General features: G+C 46.3%; 1 protein-coding gene across 1 annotated transcript in view; it reads right to left on the bottom strand.

The window, feature by feature from the left end:
* Positions 1–4,185: 4,185 nt before the first annotated feature.
* The window catches only part of LOC104276005 (protein PRRC2B-like), a 30,954-nt gene continuing 14,083 nt past the window's right edge, over positions 4,186–21,056 (bottom strand). Inside the window, 19 exon segments of the mRNA XM_009872144.1 lie at positions 4,186–4,856; positions 5,300–5,381; positions 6,001–6,092; positions 6,768–6,944; positions 8,408–8,648; positions 9,155–9,282; positions 9,798–9,895; positions 11,181–11,373; positions 11,977–12,081; positions 13,026–13,112; positions 13,539–13,733; positions 13,873–14,064; positions 14,704–14,786; positions 15,390–15,531; positions 16,193–16,338; positions 17,153–17,352; positions 18,706–19,208; positions 19,210–20,766; positions 20,866–21,056. Of these exon segments, the coding sequence (XP_009870446.1) occupies positions 4,716–4,856; positions 5,300–5,381; positions 6,001–6,092; positions 6,768–6,944; positions 8,408–8,648; positions 9,155–9,282; positions 9,798–9,895; positions 11,181–11,373; positions 11,977–12,081; positions 13,026–13,112; positions 13,539–13,733; positions 13,873–14,064; positions 14,704–14,786; positions 15,390–15,531; positions 16,193–16,338; positions 17,153–17,352; positions 18,706–19,208; positions 19,210–20,766; positions 20,866–21,056 (4,553 nt within the window). The 3' untranslated portion in view covers positions 4,186–4,715.

The following is a 21,056-nucleotide window of genomic DNA, read 5'->3' as shown; positions in this document are numbered from 1 at the left end:
TGCTTTATTTTTTTTATTTTTTTTATTTTTTTATTTAAATAAGGAGAATTCTTTCATATGGAAAGAGCTAATACAATCACATATTTGAAAGGAGAAACAATAGGTACTGAAACGAGGAGAAAAGGGCAATAAAGAGTGTGCCGCAACTGGCCAACTGGCCTGGTGATTCCGTGGTTCGAGTTCCGGTCAGAGTAAAAGTTTCCAAAAAATATAAACAGGTTGCACGTTACACAATTATCCATCGTCTGCCCTTTCAAATATCTGGTCTACATGAAAAGACGAAGAGAGGAAAGGCCAAAAAAAAAAAATTACTATACAGGTCATGAGGTTAAAAGCTTTAAGGAGTACAATATCCCCTTAAGAAACAACAAATGCAATTTATACAGAACCAGAGGAAGGATTCCAGCTAAGGACAACGCCTGGAGACATGCGAAGGGTGAGCGCCTCACTGCTGCTGCTGTGATTCCCAGGGGTGCCAACAGGCAAGGCTGTGGCTGCAGACAGCTCGAGGAGCCACCAAACCCCAGGAGGTGTCTATGGCCACTAGGAAAATATGGTAGGTTTTGGATTAAAACAAATAACAACAAAAAAGTAGCAGGACTGCTGCAGTCTCTTCAGTCAGCAGGTCCGCCGCTTCAGCAAAATGCACCTTTTCTGTCCGCAGGCCACAACTAAAGTAACCTGATGCCTGTCGTAAATTAATTCTTATTCACTAATGCCTTTTTCTTACAAGGAAACTGGGCTGCTGTCTGTCAAAAATAACCCACGCTACAAGGAATTAACCTGTGCTTATCCAGCCAGAAGCAAAACAGAAGGTTAACAAAATGCAACAGAACAAGATCTTGGCATGCAGTGGTGCTTGCTTTAAAGGGAATATAGTAGCCTGCCAAAAGGGGAGACATAGCAATAATGCTAGGCTTGGTTTTTAATATATTCATAAATACACAGGAACCACAGGGCAGCTTGTAGCTTTGCAGCATTCTTGCAAGGAAACTGTTAAATGGAGTGCCTCTGCGTGAACACAAACACGTATGGCAGTTCGACAGGCTGCAAACACATCCAGAGTCACTGACACTGTACAGCCGTCACACGGCAGAGCCAGGAGTGAATTATGGAAGATCAACAATAATACCTGTTTCACTGGTGACTGTGCTGCTTCCACTTGTCATTTAAACATAAACTGGAACCTTTTTTTTCTTCCCCTTCCTTTTTTTCTTCTGTAATTCAATTTTTTGTATTCTTTTAATTAATTAAGAGCTAAAAGCAGGCTGAACTGGAGAAGAAAGCAGCACTGAATGCAGCTGCTAGGCCTTGAATCACTGTGTGTAAGAGAACTGATCACACACATGCTTCAGACCTTCAGCTGAACAAAAAAAGCAGCAGTAGTCAGCCTCTCAATATTTCTGCTTCACCCACTGTTTCCAAAAACATGGATTCACCTCTCCCTCCTGCTGCACACTTCTTAGCAGAAGGAGCCCACAATTTGGTAGCTGATTTCCAGTCAAAGCAAAAGCAACTCACAAAAGGAATAAATCATTAGGGCCCAACCTTTCAGCAGTGGAGACAGCAAGCAGAAATATCCCCTAATAATCCATATTCACATTCTATTCATCTCCATACTCCTCTCTTCCTTAAGCTGAATTTGCACCAGCATGCCAGCACCCTTGGCATTTCTGCACCTTGAGGATGAGAGGCTTTCCTTTTGACTCAAGAGCACCACAAACCGCACTAACCTTACACTAGCTTTAAACAAACAAACAAAAATATATGCCAGAGAAGAAGGATATTGCACTGTAGAAATTTGGGCTCTAAAACTGCTTTCTATCACACAAAACTCCATTAAGTGAAAAAGAGTCTTGCAAACTGCAGCTGACAGTCACGCAAAGGTGAGGAATGGAATGAAGCTCACATGCATTTCTTGGCCTTTCCTGCACAGAATAGTTCAGACATAATATATAAATAGAGCAGTGAAACAATTACTTTTTCACCTAGACCTACAACATCAAATACGTATAAATAAATTCTAGTGTTTTATTCTGTTGGGGGAAGGAATGGAGGGGTTAAAAGAGAAAGAAGGGTGACCTTTTTCAACAGGAAGTATTGTAGTTCTGATAGCATTTACACCAGAGGGGACTGCAGTAACTTGCATCTACCAATAACCCAGTTTCTCCAACACTTTTGACCAGTCTAAAAAAAGTCATACAGGCGGGAGGAAACTGGTTACCGTCTTTGTAAAGCTTAAGTAGTGTGTCGAGGGTAGGAAAGAGATGAGAAGATGGGGGCTCGGATAAGTCTCTTTAGCCGTTACAGTTAGATTCTGGGCTGATATTAGCTAGGGCCAGCTGGGCAGAAGGATAATTAGAAAAAAACCCAAACAACCAAAAAACCAGACAATTCTGTTGTTCATGATATTCCAAGGAAGAACACAGAAAGGGCGGGTGGGATGACTTACTGGTGGAGCAATCTTTGGAAAATGTTGGGAGCAGGACTAGCAGATGAGGATGCAGGTCTGGGAGATGCCTGAAGGCTGGGGGAGTATCTGTCACAATCTCAAACCCTGTACTTTAAGGAGGACGCTAGAGAGATGCTGGCACACTCTGCTCTGTAGTTAAAAATCCACAAAACATGAGGAAAAAAAAAAAAAAGAGCTTTTATCTTGCTTAAAGTACCATCCTATCCCTTTCCCTCCAGGTTCTCTGCCATTGTCAATGGGGACACCTGTGGAGAGGGGACATATTACTATGTCTAAGATTAGGTTTCTAAGCTCTTTAAAGCTACCGTATAAAAATCTTCTTTATACCTAGCTTAAAACTTCAAATGCATCCCTAGAAAGTTACACAGGATCTTTCCTAGAAAGTGGGGGAAAAAGCAAACACAGAAACAAGAACACCTTTCAGATCCCTTCCCAAATACATTCTTTGTTCAAAATTATCTTCTTTGGAACCACCAACAAATGACTTGCTGCCACCTAGCAGAGGCAGACGGCACAGCCAGTGAGCAAGCTATCACCTACTGCAGAAATGAAGTTTTCTTTCCCTCACTTCAGAGTGACCAGCCTACTTTACATCTTGAAAGAGCTAAACAACACAAACCAAGTTAGCTGAAAATAGTTCAGTTTGCTTAAGACTACTTCCAGCTGAAGGACTCCAAGCGCTTGCAGGAACTTGTAAGTCAGTCCTAAAAATCTACATACACACACACACATGCACACACACACCAAAACCAAAGGAATAAAACCCAACCCCCTCCCCACTGGGACCTTCCTTCCATCAGATATTGGTGAGGAAACGTGAGGTGACGACACCGTACGTGCTATATGCAACTGCATCAGAAGTAAAGAACGCTTTGCTGTTCGTCTGGGGAAGGAGAGTAAAAGGACTATTTCCAACCGCTTCTGTAACCATGCGCTTCCAACATAAAAAAGGAGGTTCCAAGCGTGCTAAAACAGCTGCTTTGCAGAGGGGCTCCCCTACCGATGCATTTCTACACGTTTTAGAAAAGGTCATGAGTTACGAGGAACAGAAAGCAAGACTTGGGGAGAAGGGAGAAGAGCAAAGCTGAGGAGAGCAGCCCCAAGGGATGAACACAATATAGAACAAGTCTCAGGAGACATGAAGAATTAGAACGGCCAAGTTAGGGAGCATAAGAGAGCATCACAACTACAAAAAGTAGTCCATACAGACCCGTTGGCTCTAGCCAACTCTTCTGACCCATGTGTGGCGAGGAGCTTTTTCTTAACAGATTTTACATTTCGTAAATCTATGATTTACACTTCGTTGTGTGTTTGGCAGTCACTAAAAAATCCCAAACCCAAAAAAAACCCCAACAACCTAGATCCAGACGAGCTTGCAACAGAAATTTCGTGTTTTTTTTTTTTCCTTAAAACGAAAACGCCACATTTTGTTGTGCACAAGGCACCCCAAAGCTACAATTAAAGTGGTGCAAGTTTCAAGATTTATGCACTGATCTACTATATACCTTTAGTACACACTTACTTCTAACGCAAGCATTGCTTCTAGCTTAAAACAAAAATACTGCAAAATTAATGAATGCTGTAACTGTCCTTTTTTTTTTAAAATCAGATAATCTGAAAGGCTAAATCATCTGGGGAATATATATCCAAACAAACTCAATTCAGAAGAGCCATGATACTTAGCACAGAACCGTATATAAAACTAAGCAGAGTTTTGTCAGAACATAAGTTCAGCTCAAGGGAACTCTTTTCTGGAAGGAATGAGGAAAGCAGAAGAGAGAGGGGAAATGAGAGAACATATAAAAGTTCTGCTATAAACAAAGATATAGCTTTTTTGTAAAAACCTCAGCTGCCTTTAAAATGAAAAAAAACCTCAAACTAACCCCTCTCCCCCAGTTGCCACTCTGCTGAGACAGAAGTAGGGAAGGAGAAGGACGGGCTTTGCCAAGTGAGCTATCACAGCTACCTGTGGATGGGGCATGGGAGTGTGGGGGGGAAATAAAAATAAAATGGCTCGAGCCACTTAAAAGTCACATGGTTGGTTTGTTTCAAAGCAAGCAGGTCAATGTCATATCCACTGTTTCAAACTGCTTTGTTGGGAAAGGGGCTTGGATGATGTCGCTGTAGTCAGTCAGTGTGAGGTGGGGAGAAATCTGGTGAAATTTTCAGGAGATCCAGTGGGGTCCAGTCTAAGCTGCACGGCCTCTCAGGCAGCAGGACCAGCTGGGCATCAGAGGTGCTCCTAGGCCTTGCTTTCCTCCACTTTGACTGCCTGAGGTTTGATGGCTCCTGTGCGCACTGGCTTCATCTGGTTTGCGGAGGCTGTTTCCTGAAGCTTTACTGCTCCCAGATTGGCTTTATTTTCATCCACCCGTTGCTTTGCCTTTTGACATGGAAAAACAAAGCATTAGCTAGCACAGACCTCTAGGCAGATAGAAAAAGCAAACCATGACCACCAATCATGCAAGACATCAAATTTGCTCCAGGCACTTTCTTCTGTCACACTTTGCTATCCTAAAACACCCCACACGTTAGGACCCTGTAGTGTCTCACATGCCTGGCAATCCAAATAACCCATAATTCAACAGCAACCAACAGGGACACTGTGAAGCAGGTCATCCCCTAAGCTCTCCCGACTTTCAAATCACGCAGCATTGCTCTTGGGCTCAGCGTAACACCCACCTACCAACCCTCTCTGCAGAGAAAATAACAGCTCCCATATCCAGCTTCACTACACAGGCCTTTCTGCCACTCCTCTTAAGTCCACGTATGACTGTTTATTCCACCAGTATCTGCTCTTTTATACCACATACTGACGTACACTACCTGTTGTACATAGTGTCCTTGCACAGAGCCCATACTAACTGCTGGTCCAGGTGGCTTCCCGCTTGGGCTGGCAGAGCTAGGCCTGGAAATCGAAGAGTCGACAATATTCATGGAGTAAATTCTACAACGGAATGAGAACCTTATTCATGTGTGAAAGAAAAAAAAGCAGACAGCAGAAAGCAGCAGTAGACAGGACATGTGACTGTGCTGTGCACATCAGTGAGCTCCCCCACCCAAAAGACAACACACAGATTTGGTTAGTGAAAAATAAAGCAAATGCTTGTCCCAAAAGGCTCAATCACCTGAAGGTCTGGTACATCTACACATAAGCACCTCTCATCTTGAAAGGATCATGCTGGCAACTACAACGTTCATTCAATGATCTCAAATTTTCCACCTTAACGAGGAGCACACAACAGCACACACCAATTCCAATTTGTCTTTAAGCCTCGGTAAACAAATAACTTCATGCACATCCACAAGCACAAAGGGTCAAGTCAGACACACGCTGGCCCACACTCAGAAATGAAAGCCATGATCCTGCATTTTCATACAAGTATCTGGACCACAGTAAAAACTTTCTGCACATGAAAACCCAGGCACCTTGTACAGGGACAACAGGTGCAACATGTCACTGCAAATGGGGAACACTACTGCTTCCTCACTCCGACTACAGAGGCCAAGTTCTTTAAATGTTTTACCTGTACGGATGTGGTGATGGTACAGACCCTCCGGAGGACATGTTCTGTTTACCATCGGAGAAATGAAACCCTTTCATCTCCATCTGGGAGGACTACAGAGGAAAACAAGTGAGAGAGTATCATCTTTGCATTCACAAATCACTCATTACTTCATGTAAACACTGAAGTCAAATCTTTGCCCTTCTACCCATTTAATTGTGCCCATTAAAAGAAGAAACATTTTTTCAGGTGAAGAAAGTGAGGCTTGTATGAGAAATAATCTGCTTGTATTAAATCAACAAGCCAGCAGCACAAGCAAACCTGGAAGTTAAGTGCTGTGCTCTCTCTCCCCTATATTAGACAAACTTATGATACGAATCCATCAAACCAGACATGACATTAATATACCTACTCAAATGGACAAGCTTCACAACAGTGTGAAATATCTGGGCAGTATTCCAACTGTGTCTGGAGCTCACCACCCCTCAAGCATTCTGGGGAAACCTGTGTAAACATGTAATAAAACTGGAGACTCCAAACTGGATCAAGGCGGGATGTGGCTCCCTGGAAACAGAATGATGACCAGCAGCCAAAACCTGAAAAACTGCTGGCCTGCACTTTGGAGATGAGGGGGAAAGGGCTCCTTCATTTTAACACCAGTCTTTGGCTTTGATCTTTAAGGATCCCAAACAAGCCAGTCTCCCCTTTAACAAGCAAGATCCAGGAGCAAAACTTCAATGCAGGAGGGGTTAATGAATGCCAAGATGAGCACGAGAGTTAATCCTTACCTCCCTGCTGGTAGCAAGGACCGAAGGCTGGGACCCAGGAGGGAGGATTCTTCGGGGAGCTCCTACAGGCAGGTTTTGCCCCTGAGGAAGCTGGATGGACTGCGGTAGAATCAGGGGCTGCTGGCCAGAGCCATAGCGGGGCAGAGGAAGCTGGGAGCCAGGCACAGGCATCGTTAACTGCATGACAAGGACACATCGTTAACTCGATGGTGGCACCAGTCTGGTGTTTGACACACTGTCCCCTAAAACCTTGAAAGCACAGCACTGCTAAAAGGAAGCTCACAAACAGTGCAGTCTGGCACAGAATAAATGCAAATCAATGCAACAGAGGGCATTCACACCGAAATGTATGTTCTGATAGTGCTGCCAACACCCTATCAGTTAGGTTTCTCACACCACGTCGATGTAACATAACTGCACTCAGACACAGGGCTTTCCTCCTTGCCTGCAACTTCCACCCACTTTTTCACTTTTCCTCATGGCCGCTGTATGGCTGTATTTTCTCTCGATACGATGACAGCTCCAGACAGCTCGTTGTCAGGTATTTTGTTTGCAGCTTTGATACCCAAACCAGAAAGTCTGCTACGCTTTCCTTACAAAGCATTTCGAGGTCTAGATCTCTAGAGAAAGAGATCGTGACCTCGCTCTATGTTCTGCAGTGAGCTTCCAACTGATGATGGCAATAACTAAAAGAAAGTTAGAAGGAAAAAATAACCCACAGCTCAGGACTCAAGAGCCACCTGTCTCCTCTGATTTATCTGGCACTTCTCACAACTGCTAGATTTGGGAGGTTCTATGACAACACTTTGTAACAAATAAATAAATAAATAAGCCCTAAGGCTGGCAGAAGAGACCAAGTTGCTAGCTTATGATAGATAAAGTATTTTTTCAAATATTTAGTTTTCTCGTGTTTTCCTCAGCTAACTTATTTTCAGGATACTCTTCTTGTCAGTCATAACATAAAAAATCCTTCTTTAAATAAAAATAAACCTTAACATGTTACACAAAATGACTTTGATGAAAATACCCAATTTCTCCAGAGAACTGGAACGTATGTCCACAAATACAGCTCTGCTCACAGTAGGATTCAATGTCTTTATCTGAACTATGCTTTACAAAAACTTTTTCACACAATGAAATTCTTGTTAAGATGCTGCTAAACAGATCAGCAGAGGTTGTAAAAAAGACCTGGATAACAAACGTATTGAGAAGATAGATTAGCTTTTAATAAAAGATCCTAGTTACTCTGGAAGCCAAGTTAAATCTGCAGATGATTGGGATTTGGCTCTCAGATGATGTACTTTTAGGACAAGTATTGCATCATGGCCTCCTACGCATGAAGCACTGCAAGGTCTGATCTGCAAGAAAGGTCTATTTAGAGGGCAAGGACTTCGTGTTACAAAGTGAGATCTCAGCAGACAGAAACGTAATTAGCAAGAATCCCATTAAATAACGTGTAGCATGTTTGAAACAGCGGTTCACATAATAGATTCTCCTGGGGAAAACCTTTTGCCTCTTTAGAAAGAGCTTAGTTCACACAAACACGTGACTCGGCACAAATACTAGTTTCAACCCAGTCTCAGAAACAAGCGGCTGTTGAAAAACCTGTAGGAGAGCGCCTCCCAAGCCCTGCTCCTAACCTGCGTAAGCTGCGAGTCCATCATCTGGGAGGCTCCCATCCCAGCCGCCTGGTTTATCTGGCCTTCGTAAACCAGCGCCTGGCTTCCATTCATGGGCTGATAGGGGGACCCAGACTGGGTTTTCACCACTTCCAAGGGCTGCATGCCTGGGAAGGCGGAATACGGAGGCTTCAGAGCAGTGCCTCCTGTCAGGACCATGGTGCTGGGCTGAGACAGACTGGGGTGCATATACACCTGAGACCTGTGGAAGAAAAATATGCTCAAGTCATTAGACAGAGAACCTTCGAAAACTATACACACACACACACCCCGCCCCTGCCAAACCCTATCTGGGCTGTAACCAGCAAGTGTTTGAGGTCAGGCTGGACTGAGCTTTGAGCTACCTGGTCTAGTGGGAGGTGTCCCATCCCTGCTCACGGCAGGGGAGTTGGAATGAGAAGATCTTTAGGGTTCCCTCCAGCTCAAACCACTCTGATTTGCCTCCCGCTTTGAGAGCGCAGACAGCACAACCCAGGAACTTTCTGAGAATGGTCTTTGCCACTGTCCCATTAAGAAACACGCTGTGGAGAGCCTTATGTGCCCTGGTATCCTTGCGCTCAACCCCGGCAGTGTTACCAGGGGAAGGAAACAGCACATCAAAGAAGGGAGAAGGTAAGATGAATGTGGAGTATGTGATCAATGTACACAGCCATCAGGAATGTAAGAGATTAAGAAGCCACAAAGCAATGAAAAACTCAGAGCAGTTACCTGAAGGGCTGTATGGAGCTGTACATCTCCTGGGACTGGGAAACAGGCAGACCACCCCTCAGCCCAAGCTGAGCTTGGGCCTGTAAGGACGTGTGGAGGGAAATGGGAATCTGTTGAGCAGCAGCAGCCTGCAGAAGAAATTAAGGTGACTGAGAGGTACAAGAGGAGCCAGAAACTCTCCCAGGCTCTTAAAAATCCATCAGTTTCTACCGTGAGTCAATCTGCCATGCCAGTTACCTACACTGTGCCTTTACACAGCCCCTGCATAATTCCAGAGAACCGCAGCAGACTGGCAGGGGAAGATACTGCACAGGCACCATGAGGAAGACTGATGCCTGCAAGAGGCATTTGACGGATACAAGAAGTCAAACATGCCTCACACAAAGAACGAGCTGTCTCCTGCCTAAACTCTTACCTTGAAAGGGCTCTCTCCAACTCTGCCAATACCCTAGTTGCTAAGCCTAAAGGCACTGGTACAAAAGGGGAACCTGTGACATCCACCAGGGAGCAGCATTCAAAGAACCTAAAGGGAGCCACATCTAAGCTCCTTTGGGCTATCAGAGAGATAAATGACTCCTCGTTTTGTAAATGCCACCCTGAAGACTCCTTGGGAAACCACTAGCTAGTCCCACCTCCCCCTTACCTGTTGGTAGCTTTGCTGCTGAGGTATCGTCTGAGGGACCAGGCGGGGCTGACTCGCAAACACGTGGCCATCCAGATACAGGGGTGGAATATGGTTACCTAAACATTACCGAAGGCAGGCTGTGAACTCAAGGTACAGGGGAAACAGAGGCACAGCACGCTGCAGAGCTCTGCAGGTCCACACTATTTCCTGCCTCTCAGCAATCAGCTCAACAAGACAACACAAACACAGCATCCATTCAGAAGAGCCTGTAAAGCTCAAATCCACACACCAAAGCCAGCAGCCCACTTACAGTAGCACACTTGCTTGAGAACTAATCACACATTTCTGCAAGAGGCTAAATGTAAACCCAAGTTTCCCACCTCCACAAAAAAGTCCGAGACACTAACAGTTCAGGAAGTGGCGACCTGCACTCCCAACTGTTCCTAAGTGCCAGAAACCTGCTCTGCAATCATCTCATCTTTGCAGCTAGGGGGGATGGAATGAGCAAATACAGTGTCTGAGACCTTCACACAAGACATCTAAAAACTATATTCACCTCCACGGTGGTACCAGTTATGAAGTGCTGGGCCACTCCTGTGGTTCTGGGCAGATCTGAACCATGGGCTTTATAAGCAAAATTAGGGTGGGTGGGGAAGGAAATCATCCCGACTTGGAATAATCTTTTTCAACCGAACAAAGTCACTGCAGTGGTCCACTCACTATCACTTCTGTCCAGCACAATCCACTCCATTCTTGAATTCCTTGTCCTACTGAGGAACAAGGACAGTGCATGCATGAGAGGTCCTTTGGGACACCCAGCAGTCAAAGAATCCAAGGACATTTCCTTTTTCCAGATGCTCTCCCTGATTACACACACTAACATGGCTGAGCTTAAACTTCTCCTCTGACTCAAGGACAACAACATCTCCCCACCTCGTAGGGTTCTGCAAACTACAAGCAAGTTGTAACTGCATACAAAGAGCAGAAAAGGTGCTCAAAACCTGGGACTTAAATAGCAAAATGAGCAGAGGAATGGTTGATACTGATATTGGGACTGTTGAAGTCTCTCAGCCAGAGGTTTCTTCACTTCCCTTCTATTCTATTGAGCACACAGTGAAGGGTAAGCAGGATCTATTGAGACATCACAGAGACTTGCTACTACACAGGGAAAGCTGTCCTTGTGCTAAGTTTATACCACTCACACTCAAGCAACATTCCTCAAAGCAGGGAGACAGTCCCTCTGTCTTGACTAAATTGCGGTTAAGAATCTGTTAAATACCAGCCAGCCAGTTATTTTACATGGAAGCTCTTTCTCACCATGCTCTCATCTACCAGAATCAGAGGATGATTCCTGGATACCAACCAGACAATGCAAATACCGCTGCGGCAGTTTGCAAATACCTGGAATAGATGCAGAAGGTGCTACGGACGCCACAGGCATAGGAGGCATAGAAACTCCACCAAAAGAGCTGTAGCTGACACCGTTGGAAGCTCCAACACTGGAAGGAGGCTGGATACCTGAGCCTGCGCCTCCTGGGGAGTTCTGTTCTGGTAAACTAGGAGAGTTTTCCCAAGCTTTACGAGCAGACTCCATCTATGGAAATGAAGGACAGTAACTACAGACAGTTCAAATGGGGAGGACAATACTGAAGCCCAGAGTTGCTCTTCTACGACCTACTAGTTCAAATTTAAGCTAGTCTAGTTGTAGCAGAGGGCTGGCAGGTCTCAGGTCAAGGAGTTTCACATAAACTTGCAATGGGAAAGCATCCTTCACAACACTCGGTTCTCCTTGGTATTTGCTGAGCTTTTTGGGTTTGAGGTGATTTTTGTTTCGGTTTATTTCAGGGTGTTGTTGCTGCTGTTGCTGTTTGCGTGTCTGGGTTTTGGGTTTGTTTCTTTTCTTCTTTAAACCATCAGGTACCTAAGATCCCTGACCAGCCATCTTACCCAGCTACTAAAATAGCAGGAAAGCTCCGTTACACTTGTTCTACAACTGGCAAGGACTTCAGCATCCAGGACTGTCAGAACACTCGTCTTTCCACCCACACTAAACAACGTATACGCCCAACTTTTACAGAAGTTAATTAAAAGATTCAGCAGTACCTAATCCAACACTCTGGGAAAGATCTCTCCATCCTCAACACTCTGACCGCGGAGACACGGTATCCACACCTAGGACAACTGCCAGCTTGCTTACCTTAAGAGTAAGGTCTGCAGTGGGGAAGGACATCGGGTTCAGGCCAATGCACCGCTGGAGGTGATGATCTCTTCGCAGAATGGGAATGGACTGCGTTAACCCTGCCTGAGGGGAGAGTCGTAAATGGTCAATACTTGATAAACACTCATGAGAATGTCACGAGCTACCAAGACTGACAGAGCTTCAGCTGGCAGCTCTAGTAATTACACCTCAAAGGATTCAATCCTCAGTAGTACTGCAGGAGATAAGTACCACACTGAATCGCGATCCACTCCACTGCTGGAATAAATGAAGCTTTGATCACGTGCAATGACACCCTCCATGTTGAGCTACATCAGCTTCATTTAAATATCAATTTGATCCAGTGGCTCCAATTTGCAGAAGAGTTCTCCCTCCTGACCCATAGTTAGAATCTACCAAAATTTCAGACAAAACCTGCTTCTGAACAGAAACACCCTTTAAGACAAACCTCCAAAATTAAGCAGTCTACAACCTTAAAGACATTTCAAAAGAAGCTTTGTGAGTTTCTCACATTGTTGTCCACAGCTGAGCTACAAGCTGGGCTTTCAGCATGCTCTCACATACAATAATGAAATATCCACATGGCTGGAATAAGCCAGGAAACCTCCAAAAGGGCCTCCAAAAGGACCTCCAAAAGCCTTCTCTGCTTTGCTGTGGCAGATGGGACCTTCTGACAAAGCTGCGCCTAAAAACACCATCACCTGCATCACATCCATTACCGTCACTCTTCTGTGTCTCCGGGGAGGAGACGGGTGATCTCAGAGATCTGCAACACCTCTTGCTTTACCCAGGTCACAATGACAATGGGAGTCACTCCCTGCACCACTTCTGAGCTACTGATGCTCACGTTATCAAGGTACCTTGAGGGCACAGATTTCTGTTATGGATTTCAGCTACGCATGCTGCCTAAGCATTAAGCGTGAAATCAACTGCAAAGAAACACGCTTGCGCTCTTTGGAAGCATCTCAGGTTTAACTAAGAAATATCTCCCAACGAATCAATGCCAAAAGACAAAAAGAAATGCTTACATTACTGGCCAAGGCATCCTGCAATTTGGTGACAGGGTTAACAGCAGTGCCAGAGGCAGAACCAGGTGGCAAGCTGAAGTCAGAGTCCTGAAAAAGCAAAACAAAATTCAAATCCACGTTCAAGGGCCACCCATCTGCTTCTCATGGTTAATGACTTTAGCCTGAATCATGACACTAAAAACTAAATTGTCCTCCAGTAAGCCTTGCTGGAGAACAAAAAGCCACTTCTCAGCACTCAGCAGCAGGCAAACCCTAGAGGCACACAAAGGCTTAGATGGCCATAATCTTGTCCCTCACCTTTCTCACCACCCCAGCTGATCCTTGGGACAACATTCCCAAGAGGGTATTACGTGTTTGCCGAGATATCTTGAGTACTTGATTTGTGTCAGTAATGAGATCTAAGGCAAATCTACAGCTGGAAGCTTCCTCTAAATAATCCTTCTGTCTCAAAACACCTTTCATATCTCAACAACCTCAAATCACCAAGAAGATAAAATTAAATTCAATCCTCACTTTAGGATTTACTCCAAATTCAATGGGTGGCACAGGAAGTACAGAATCCACGTGAATTTCCACCCCGTTAACAGGGGGAATATTCCCTTCCAGCCGTTCCGTTCCCTCCGAACCCTTTCTGTTTTTCAGGGAGCGTTCGTTGCCGATTGGTCCAGGCTTGTGTTCCTTGTTCTGTCCTGAGCCTTGATCTGAATCCTTAACAGGAAAGCAGAGAGGCTGAGACACAAAGACTGAATAACCCAATCTCAAGCCTTAAAAATGCTATCAAGAACAACACAACCACTTGACAAGGTCTCTCACTATGTGCTCTGGCTTGGCTGCAAATCCAGATTACCTTTTTATCAGATTGCTTCTGCACTTGCTCCTTCTGGCAGTCAGGCTTTGGATCCACCAGGCCAGCCCCATTCATCTCCTCTGGTTTGAGGGTGCCATATGGAGAACTGCGCTGAGAGGAGGTAGCGGAGGATTCCCGAGACTCCGCGCTCAAGTCAATGCCACTATCCCCCTGGCTGCCTTTAAAACCCTGCTATGCAAAGCACGAAATGTGTTAAAGCCCCGGACTCCGACCCAGCTCCACAAAGGAGGAAAAAAAAATCCCAGAGAACAGCAAGACCATGTCCCCTTCTCAAATCATGTTCTTGGTTGACTGCAAAGGAGTTGGGTCTGACCTGCAGCATCTCTCGGCTGCTGCTGCTGCTTCAGCTCTACACAACCCTGAGACACATTAACCAATGCGCCAACCGGACTGTGGCTTTAGAATTAGGAAAAAAGTGTCCCAGTCCAGAAGCAAATCATTCAGGAACCACCTCTGCCCTCCCTGCATCAAGGCTACACATTGCTCACTGGCAGGAGGCACACAAACGTGACCTACGAGATTTCCACCATCCTCAACCACACTGTGTCCAGTTAGGAGCATAACCCTGGAACAGCTCTACCAGACAGGTACTTCAGGTTTACACCCTCATGTAACACCAAGCAGTGCTTGGCCCTCTAGGTCAAGATTTGAGCAGCATCAAGCTCGAATCAGAACTGCAAAGAGACTGTTTGAAATTGCACAAGCAGAGCTGAGAGTCGCTAAGCACAGATGGAGCAATGAGAAGCATAAGCCACCTATGATAATATTTTATATACACAATACCTGAATGGCACATTAGGTGCCACTTACCTCAGCGGTGCCAGATTCAGTACCATTAAAGGTGTTTACAGGCTTGCTCCAGGAATCACTGCCAGGAGACTGAACGGAAAGAGCTGGAAGAGAACAGAGGGCAGGGTTCATCTGCTTGAAACACAACTGCGAGCACACCTTGTACATTATGCAGGTTACATTATTAATTTCCCCATTTTTAGGCACCAGATAAGATATTTGCACCATCTCAGAAAGCTAACCCTATTCATTCAGCCAAAAAGACAGGGTATGGAGAGCAAGGGTGGAGAACAGCAGAGATTTCTTAGGGAACATGAAGACAACAGGAGAAAGAGCAGAGATAGAAACAAGGGAGGCACTAGCTTTTCGGGGCTAGAGCCCGAGAAAACAGAGGAAGGCAAAGCAAGAAAACGGCTGAAGTCAATCCAGCCCAACAGGCTAGAAAACGCTATGTAGGATCTTGGTGTTACAAGAAGACCCAAGAGACAGGTTAAGAGACTGACATGTTCAACAACAGGAGGAGGATGGTTGAACAGAGCAGCTTTGAACAGATGCTACTCCAGATGTCTGCTGGCTCCCCTCCCACTTCGAGCACCGGGCAAGAGAAGGTTGTCTCCTCCTAAGCACGGACACCCTGTCCTTCCTGCACACACCTCAGGATTCCTGAGCTGTGTGAAATACTCCAGAACAGACAGACCCAAACTTACCTGGGCTGTTGCTCTCCCAGATCTCAGTCCCCAAGCCGTTTCCAGACACGGTTACATCACTTTGCTCCAAGCACAAGCTGTTCTGCTTCTTAGCAAATCGAGGAGGAATGCGAGACTGAAGGACACGGGCCTTAGCTGGTGCCTGAGAGAGAAAGGCACAGGCCGTAAGATGCATCGCTGCACTGGGCTAACACAGTCTGTGCCTGGAGCGTTCAAACCTTGCATTTCTAAATGCTGCAGGGTGAGGAGCCCTCAAATTACGTAACGGAACCATACAAAGTAGCTACCCTCCAACACATGACTTAACAAAGCTGTCCACACGGCAGTCTTAAATGTTTTTACTGTAAATCAACTCCTTTATTCTATCATGAATATGAAATTATCAGTCTCTTCCTGGTCAGGTGCCCAGACACAAACATGACACCTCTGGCAAGGAAGAGACAACATCCTTTCTAGCAACAACACTCCAGTGACATAGCAAGAGCGCAGAGGTCCCCCACTGCTCACCACTGCCCAACATCTCACCAACTACAGATAGCCACTGGCTTAGGGAGCCAAGTTACTTAGGATGAGGATCACTTCAGAAAACTCTCCTTAACTCACAATTAACAATTCTGCTAGGAAACTAGAACAGTCAGAAATCTAATCATCCTTTTCAGACCAATGACCCCTGCCCATCAGAACCAAAATACGTTTCCAAGGCCCAATACATGATCTGTACTACTACAGCCAATTGCATGTTTTTCTGTTCATCCAAACACTTTTTGGAGCCCTGTTCCTCTGACTGCAGTCCCATTCCTCACCTGAGCAGCCTGTTCCTTCTTTCTTCGCTCCTCTTCAAGCAAACGGCGCTGTTTTTTAGTGAGAACCTCAATGAAGCCTTCACCCGCCATAGAACCTACTTCATTCTCTTCCGCTGTGTTGGACACTCGATTATCGATGATGGTACCTGAACAAAGCACATAAGGGGAAAAGAAATAGTGCATGTGTGTATGCATACCAAGTTTTATAATTGCAGTAATTTGAAGAGTGGATTCCAAATGGGACCTATGCTACAGGCAAACAAGTACAGGCAGCAGTGCTGCAGCTTAACTTCCAGAATTAAACCATGGTTGTCTGTTGGCATCTACTAGTCACTTTTATCCTGCAGGGTTTTGCTCTCGTCTGCCTCGGGATGAGCACACTCCAGCTCAGTGGGCTTGGGAACGTGAGCCATGTGGTAACTTCAGTATCAGCTAAACAAGTCCCACATCTTTCCAAACATCAACAAGGACAAAGCAGGCCCAGGTACTTTTGAAAACACACCCATCACCTCTAAGTGTAAGGCCTCAGCTCTGTGAACAGTAAAAGGCTGAATGGTTTCAGAGATACTAATCTCTTGCCTCCCTGCCATAAGCTCAGACCCGAATTCCCCCCTCTGGATGCCTTTTCAAGCTTTCTTCACGCTACATAAGCTATTTTAGGTCTGAAATTTAACTTCTATAAAAATATGGAAATATTCTTCCTAAAAATCAAGCTTCCTACAGAAGAAACATTAGCAAGAGAGGCTGTCAGATCAGGCTGCAAGTTTTGAGTTAAAAATTTAAAACCATCTTTGTCTTCCCTATTTAGATACACTAGAATTTTCTTGTTTGTCTAAATAAATGGGGAAAAAAAAAAAATCTAACCTGATATTTAAAATTACATAGGATTGAATCAGTCTGGCTTGAAATCAGCCGCAACATGTTATCCCTTTAAAGAAACCAATGAACTGAGACACTCACTTCCGTAACTCAGTTCAAACTGTGACAAGGCCTCTCCCTTCTCACTTCCTCTTTGCGCAGCAGATTTGGGCTCCTTCTCTGACTTTTTACCCGGCCCATCAGCAGTCTCTGAGTTTGCATGGGAGGCCCTATCCAAGCTGTAAATGGAGTGGCTGCTACCACCACTGGTGCTGCCAAGGCCCCCTGCTTCTTCTGGAGACCTACAAGAAAAGAAGGGAAAGGTATTAGGTTTGTTACTAGAAGATGAGTAAAAGTAGAACTAAGAAAGAACACAGGCTGTATTTTCTTTATCAGTTTTGCAACCACACCTCATCCTTCCCGAGCCTTTGAGCAGCTGAAGCAGATGTTAAATTCTGAGCACAGAGCCCATCAGAAGGATGCTACTGAGGAAGTGGGACAGAAACAGAACACCACCTGTATTCATTAGTCAGTCAGCACACTGCCCACACAACAAAGCTAATGCTCTAGCTTGTCCTTACAAGGACTCTGTGTTTCTGAACAGCATCTCCTACCCTCCTATGACATTGCTCTAACAGCTCATCTGCCTCTCTTTGCAATTAAAACACGTTTCTTGACAAGCATCAGGTGAGAGGAAGGGAGATGAGGAGAAGCTGATGACACCGAGAAAAAAAAAAAAAATTACTTCTCCATTGTTTCTCCCAGAATTCTTTTGCCCAGCATCCACAAATCACTCCCAAGCATTCAATTTGCAATAGAGGCATGGTTACAGAAGGAAAAAATGAAAAGCTTCCCACTTCCCTTACTTTCCCTTTCCACCTGCATGCATCTTTCCAGACATCAGCTCTCCTCTCTGTTATTTCCATATCAACTACTACTAGTTACTATACACCCACCACTTGGGAAACATGGGTTACAAGAGTACAGAAAACAAAGAACAAGTCACCTATTATCAGTGCTTTAAACCCAATACAATGCAGCTGCATAAGACTTTTTTTTTTTTTTATAAATCCTGTTACAGGAAAAGCGTAAAAAGGGAGCTGTGAAACTGGCCCAGGATCAAGTCCCACCTAACCTAGCACCCTGTCAATCACCAGGTTTTTCACAAGACACTTGCAAGGAAATACTTAATCCTTAGCATCGGAGTTGTTTTTAAATACTCAGGGGAGGAACTCCTCCCACCAGGTGAGGAACACACAGCGCTGCTTGCCATTCATCACCTGTCTCCACTAAGGCCTAAGAAAATATTTACTCAGGCAAAGGCCAGGCCTGGCAATATCACACATCCTGCTCAAGCCACAGCTGTGCTGCTGGGAATTTGGGCGCTCAGCCTGCACAGCTCACAGCAACCTATCCCAGCAAAACCCAACCCTCACTCCTGCCCTCTGTCACACACTACTGGGGACCCAGCATGGAAGCAAAGGTTTTAAAACAGACAAGGATGAACCTGCTGGATGTCAGGAAGTTGGGTGAACAGTGCTGGAAATCACCTGCACTAGATGAAGAGAAACACAGCCAACAGCTCCTTACCCGCAGTCCAGTCCTCCTCCAGCGGAGGAGTGACAGGTGTCTGGTACATCAGGATGGAACTTTACCTTTTGCTTTTCATCAGTGTCCCGTTCTGCTGGCTCTCATATCTGGAAGTCGCTCCTACACCCGTCCTGACGGACTGCTCTGCAACCCCTGCCGGCTCGGCCTTGCGGCTCTGCCTGTCAACAAGCGGCCTTTGGCTGGAGAAGCTCCGCTTGGCCAGTTCCCTCTTCTCTCCCAGGCTCCCGCTGCCGAGGCCACCCTCCAGCTGCCCTTCGCTCTCTGCAACTGCATCTCGCCTCTCCCGCCGCTCGCTGAAGTCGCTGCTTTCCGATGCTGTCTCCCACTCCTCGTTGGCGTGGTCTGATGAGTTCTGGTAGGACAGCTCAGGAGACCGTCTGCTCTTCTCTGTGGTGGTCAGCTTGGGTCTTCCAGGCCACTGACTGGGCAACAGGTTGGGACCTCCCTCCTCAGGGTTCCACTGACCGACCGATTCCCTCTCTTGCCTGAGTCGTCTGAATCGGGGGGGCTTGTCTTGCCGGGGGGGGGGGCTTGTCTTGCCGGGGGGGGCGCCGCCTCCTGAACGGCCTGTTCTCTATGTTCTCCTGATCTGCTGAATAATCCTCCTGGAAAAAGTGCCTTTTGTCATCCAGGTGACTCTCATCAAAAACCCGGCTGGAGAAGGAATCCACATGTTTGTAAGAATCCTGAATGTAGTCCCTGTCAGACTGCTGTCTGCTTCCAAAAGCGTCCGATGGAGAAGAGTGGCTGTACTCCTGCCACCCTGCTCCCCCACTCCTGCCTTGCCACTGGGTGGGCTCCTTACCGATGAACCCCCTTCGCCCATAGCCAGAGTTGCTCAGTCTTGGTGGCAGTGATCTTCCAAAAGCTCTCGGAGCCCTCATCTTAGGATCCAGGCTACTGTGATCATCTGAATAGATTTTGTTGGACCTCCAAGAGTCTTTGAAGTCTCCCTTTTTCAAATCACTGTCCTCTCTGTCCAGCACAGAGCCTTCATTGCCGTTTTCTGAGCCCCTCTGCCGGCGGCGCTTGGGGAGCTCCTCGTATTCTGACCCTTCACTGTGTGTCTCGCTTGCAATACGGCGCCTTGGCTTGCCCCGGGGGAAGTCCTCTGGCTGGTTGAACTCCCGAAGCCCTCGGCCTCGGCTGCTCCGCTGGTTGTTATAGACTCCCCGGCTGCCCACAACTGTGCCTCGGCCTCTGAAAGTGAACTCTCTGAAGCCTCTCCCTCGCCCACGCCCTTGACCTCTCCCACCAAAGGCTTGCTCCTCATCAATGAAGATCCAGTTGTTTCTTTTTGTGGGAGGAAGATCACCAGACTCTCTGGATAGTTTGTTCTCCCAGGTTCTTTCTGGCTTCTCTTCCTCCTCCTCTTCCTCCTCTTGCGATTTCTCAGCCTCTCGGGCAAGGTTGGCTTGAGGAGAATTTTTGTCATCCAGCAGGTAACGCGTGGAGTTCAGTAAGGCTGCAGAATCATCTGACTCAGTTTCTACTTTCTGAACAGCCACCTTCTCCTTCAGTGGGCGTGAGGTGTCCTCTCCCTCCAGTTTAACCTTCTCCATCTCCTTCTCCTTCTCTTCCACCTTGAGGGCTTTCAGGACTGGTTTTTTAATCGGGCCTGATCGTCGCGTCCTCCCCATTTGCTCCTGGTGCTGACCACCAGCGTTCCGGTTCTCAGAAGCCCACTCCGTTGTCTCTTCCGCAGGCTGTTTGGGATTAGGTCCTTCTTTCTTCCACGGGTCAGCACTGAACGACTGCTCATCCCTGGGCACTTCTTCCACAACTTCGGCTGCAGCTTCCGCAGGTTTCTGATGGTGGCCGATATCCCAGCCATTATATTCAGGCTTCTTCTCTGCTTGGATAAAATCGGGCTCTAGTGGCGAACACCTCAGGTTTGCATGGCGGTTGCCAGCAGGACAGGTTTCTTGCACAGTCTCCTGATGCTGAAACAAGAGATCTTGACCTATCCTCTGAGAAGACAGGCAGCTGTCAAAGTCTGCTTGGGCCTTCTTGTCAAAAGCATTCAAGTACTCCTCTCCTCTCTCCTCGAAGAGATCTCGCTGGGTGCTCAGACTCTCCAGCCTTCCAGGAGAAGCAGAGTAACTCTCGTTTGGCCGAAGGAAACAAACAAACAAACAAACAAACAAAAAGGTCAGTAGGAGATGACTTGCAGCAGGTCCTCCGACCAGAGCATGCACAAGGACAGGAGAGTTCTGCACTCACCTGGCATGCAGCCCCTCCATGGCCATGCTGTCAGCCTGTTTCTGATGTGGCAAGGGGTACCCTTTGCTCTGCAGAGATGTGTAGCTCTCCTGGCCCCACGCTGGCACAGGGTCCAAGGGAGCAGTTTTCCTTTCCACCTGCCCTGCCTGACAGTTCTGATCTTCAGACCGAC

This window comes from Apaloderma vittatum, unplaced genomic scaffold (assembly GCF_000703405.1).
Source record: "Apaloderma vittatum isolate BGI_N311 unplaced genomic scaffold, ASM70340v1 scaffold14956, whole genome shotgun sequence".
NCBI classification, from domain to species: domain Eukaryota; kingdom Metazoa; phylum Chordata; class Aves; order Trogoniformes; family Trogonidae; genus Apaloderma; species Apaloderma vittatum.
Note: the sequence above shows the minus strand (reverse complement) of the source record. Positions and strands in the feature narration are given on the sequence as shown.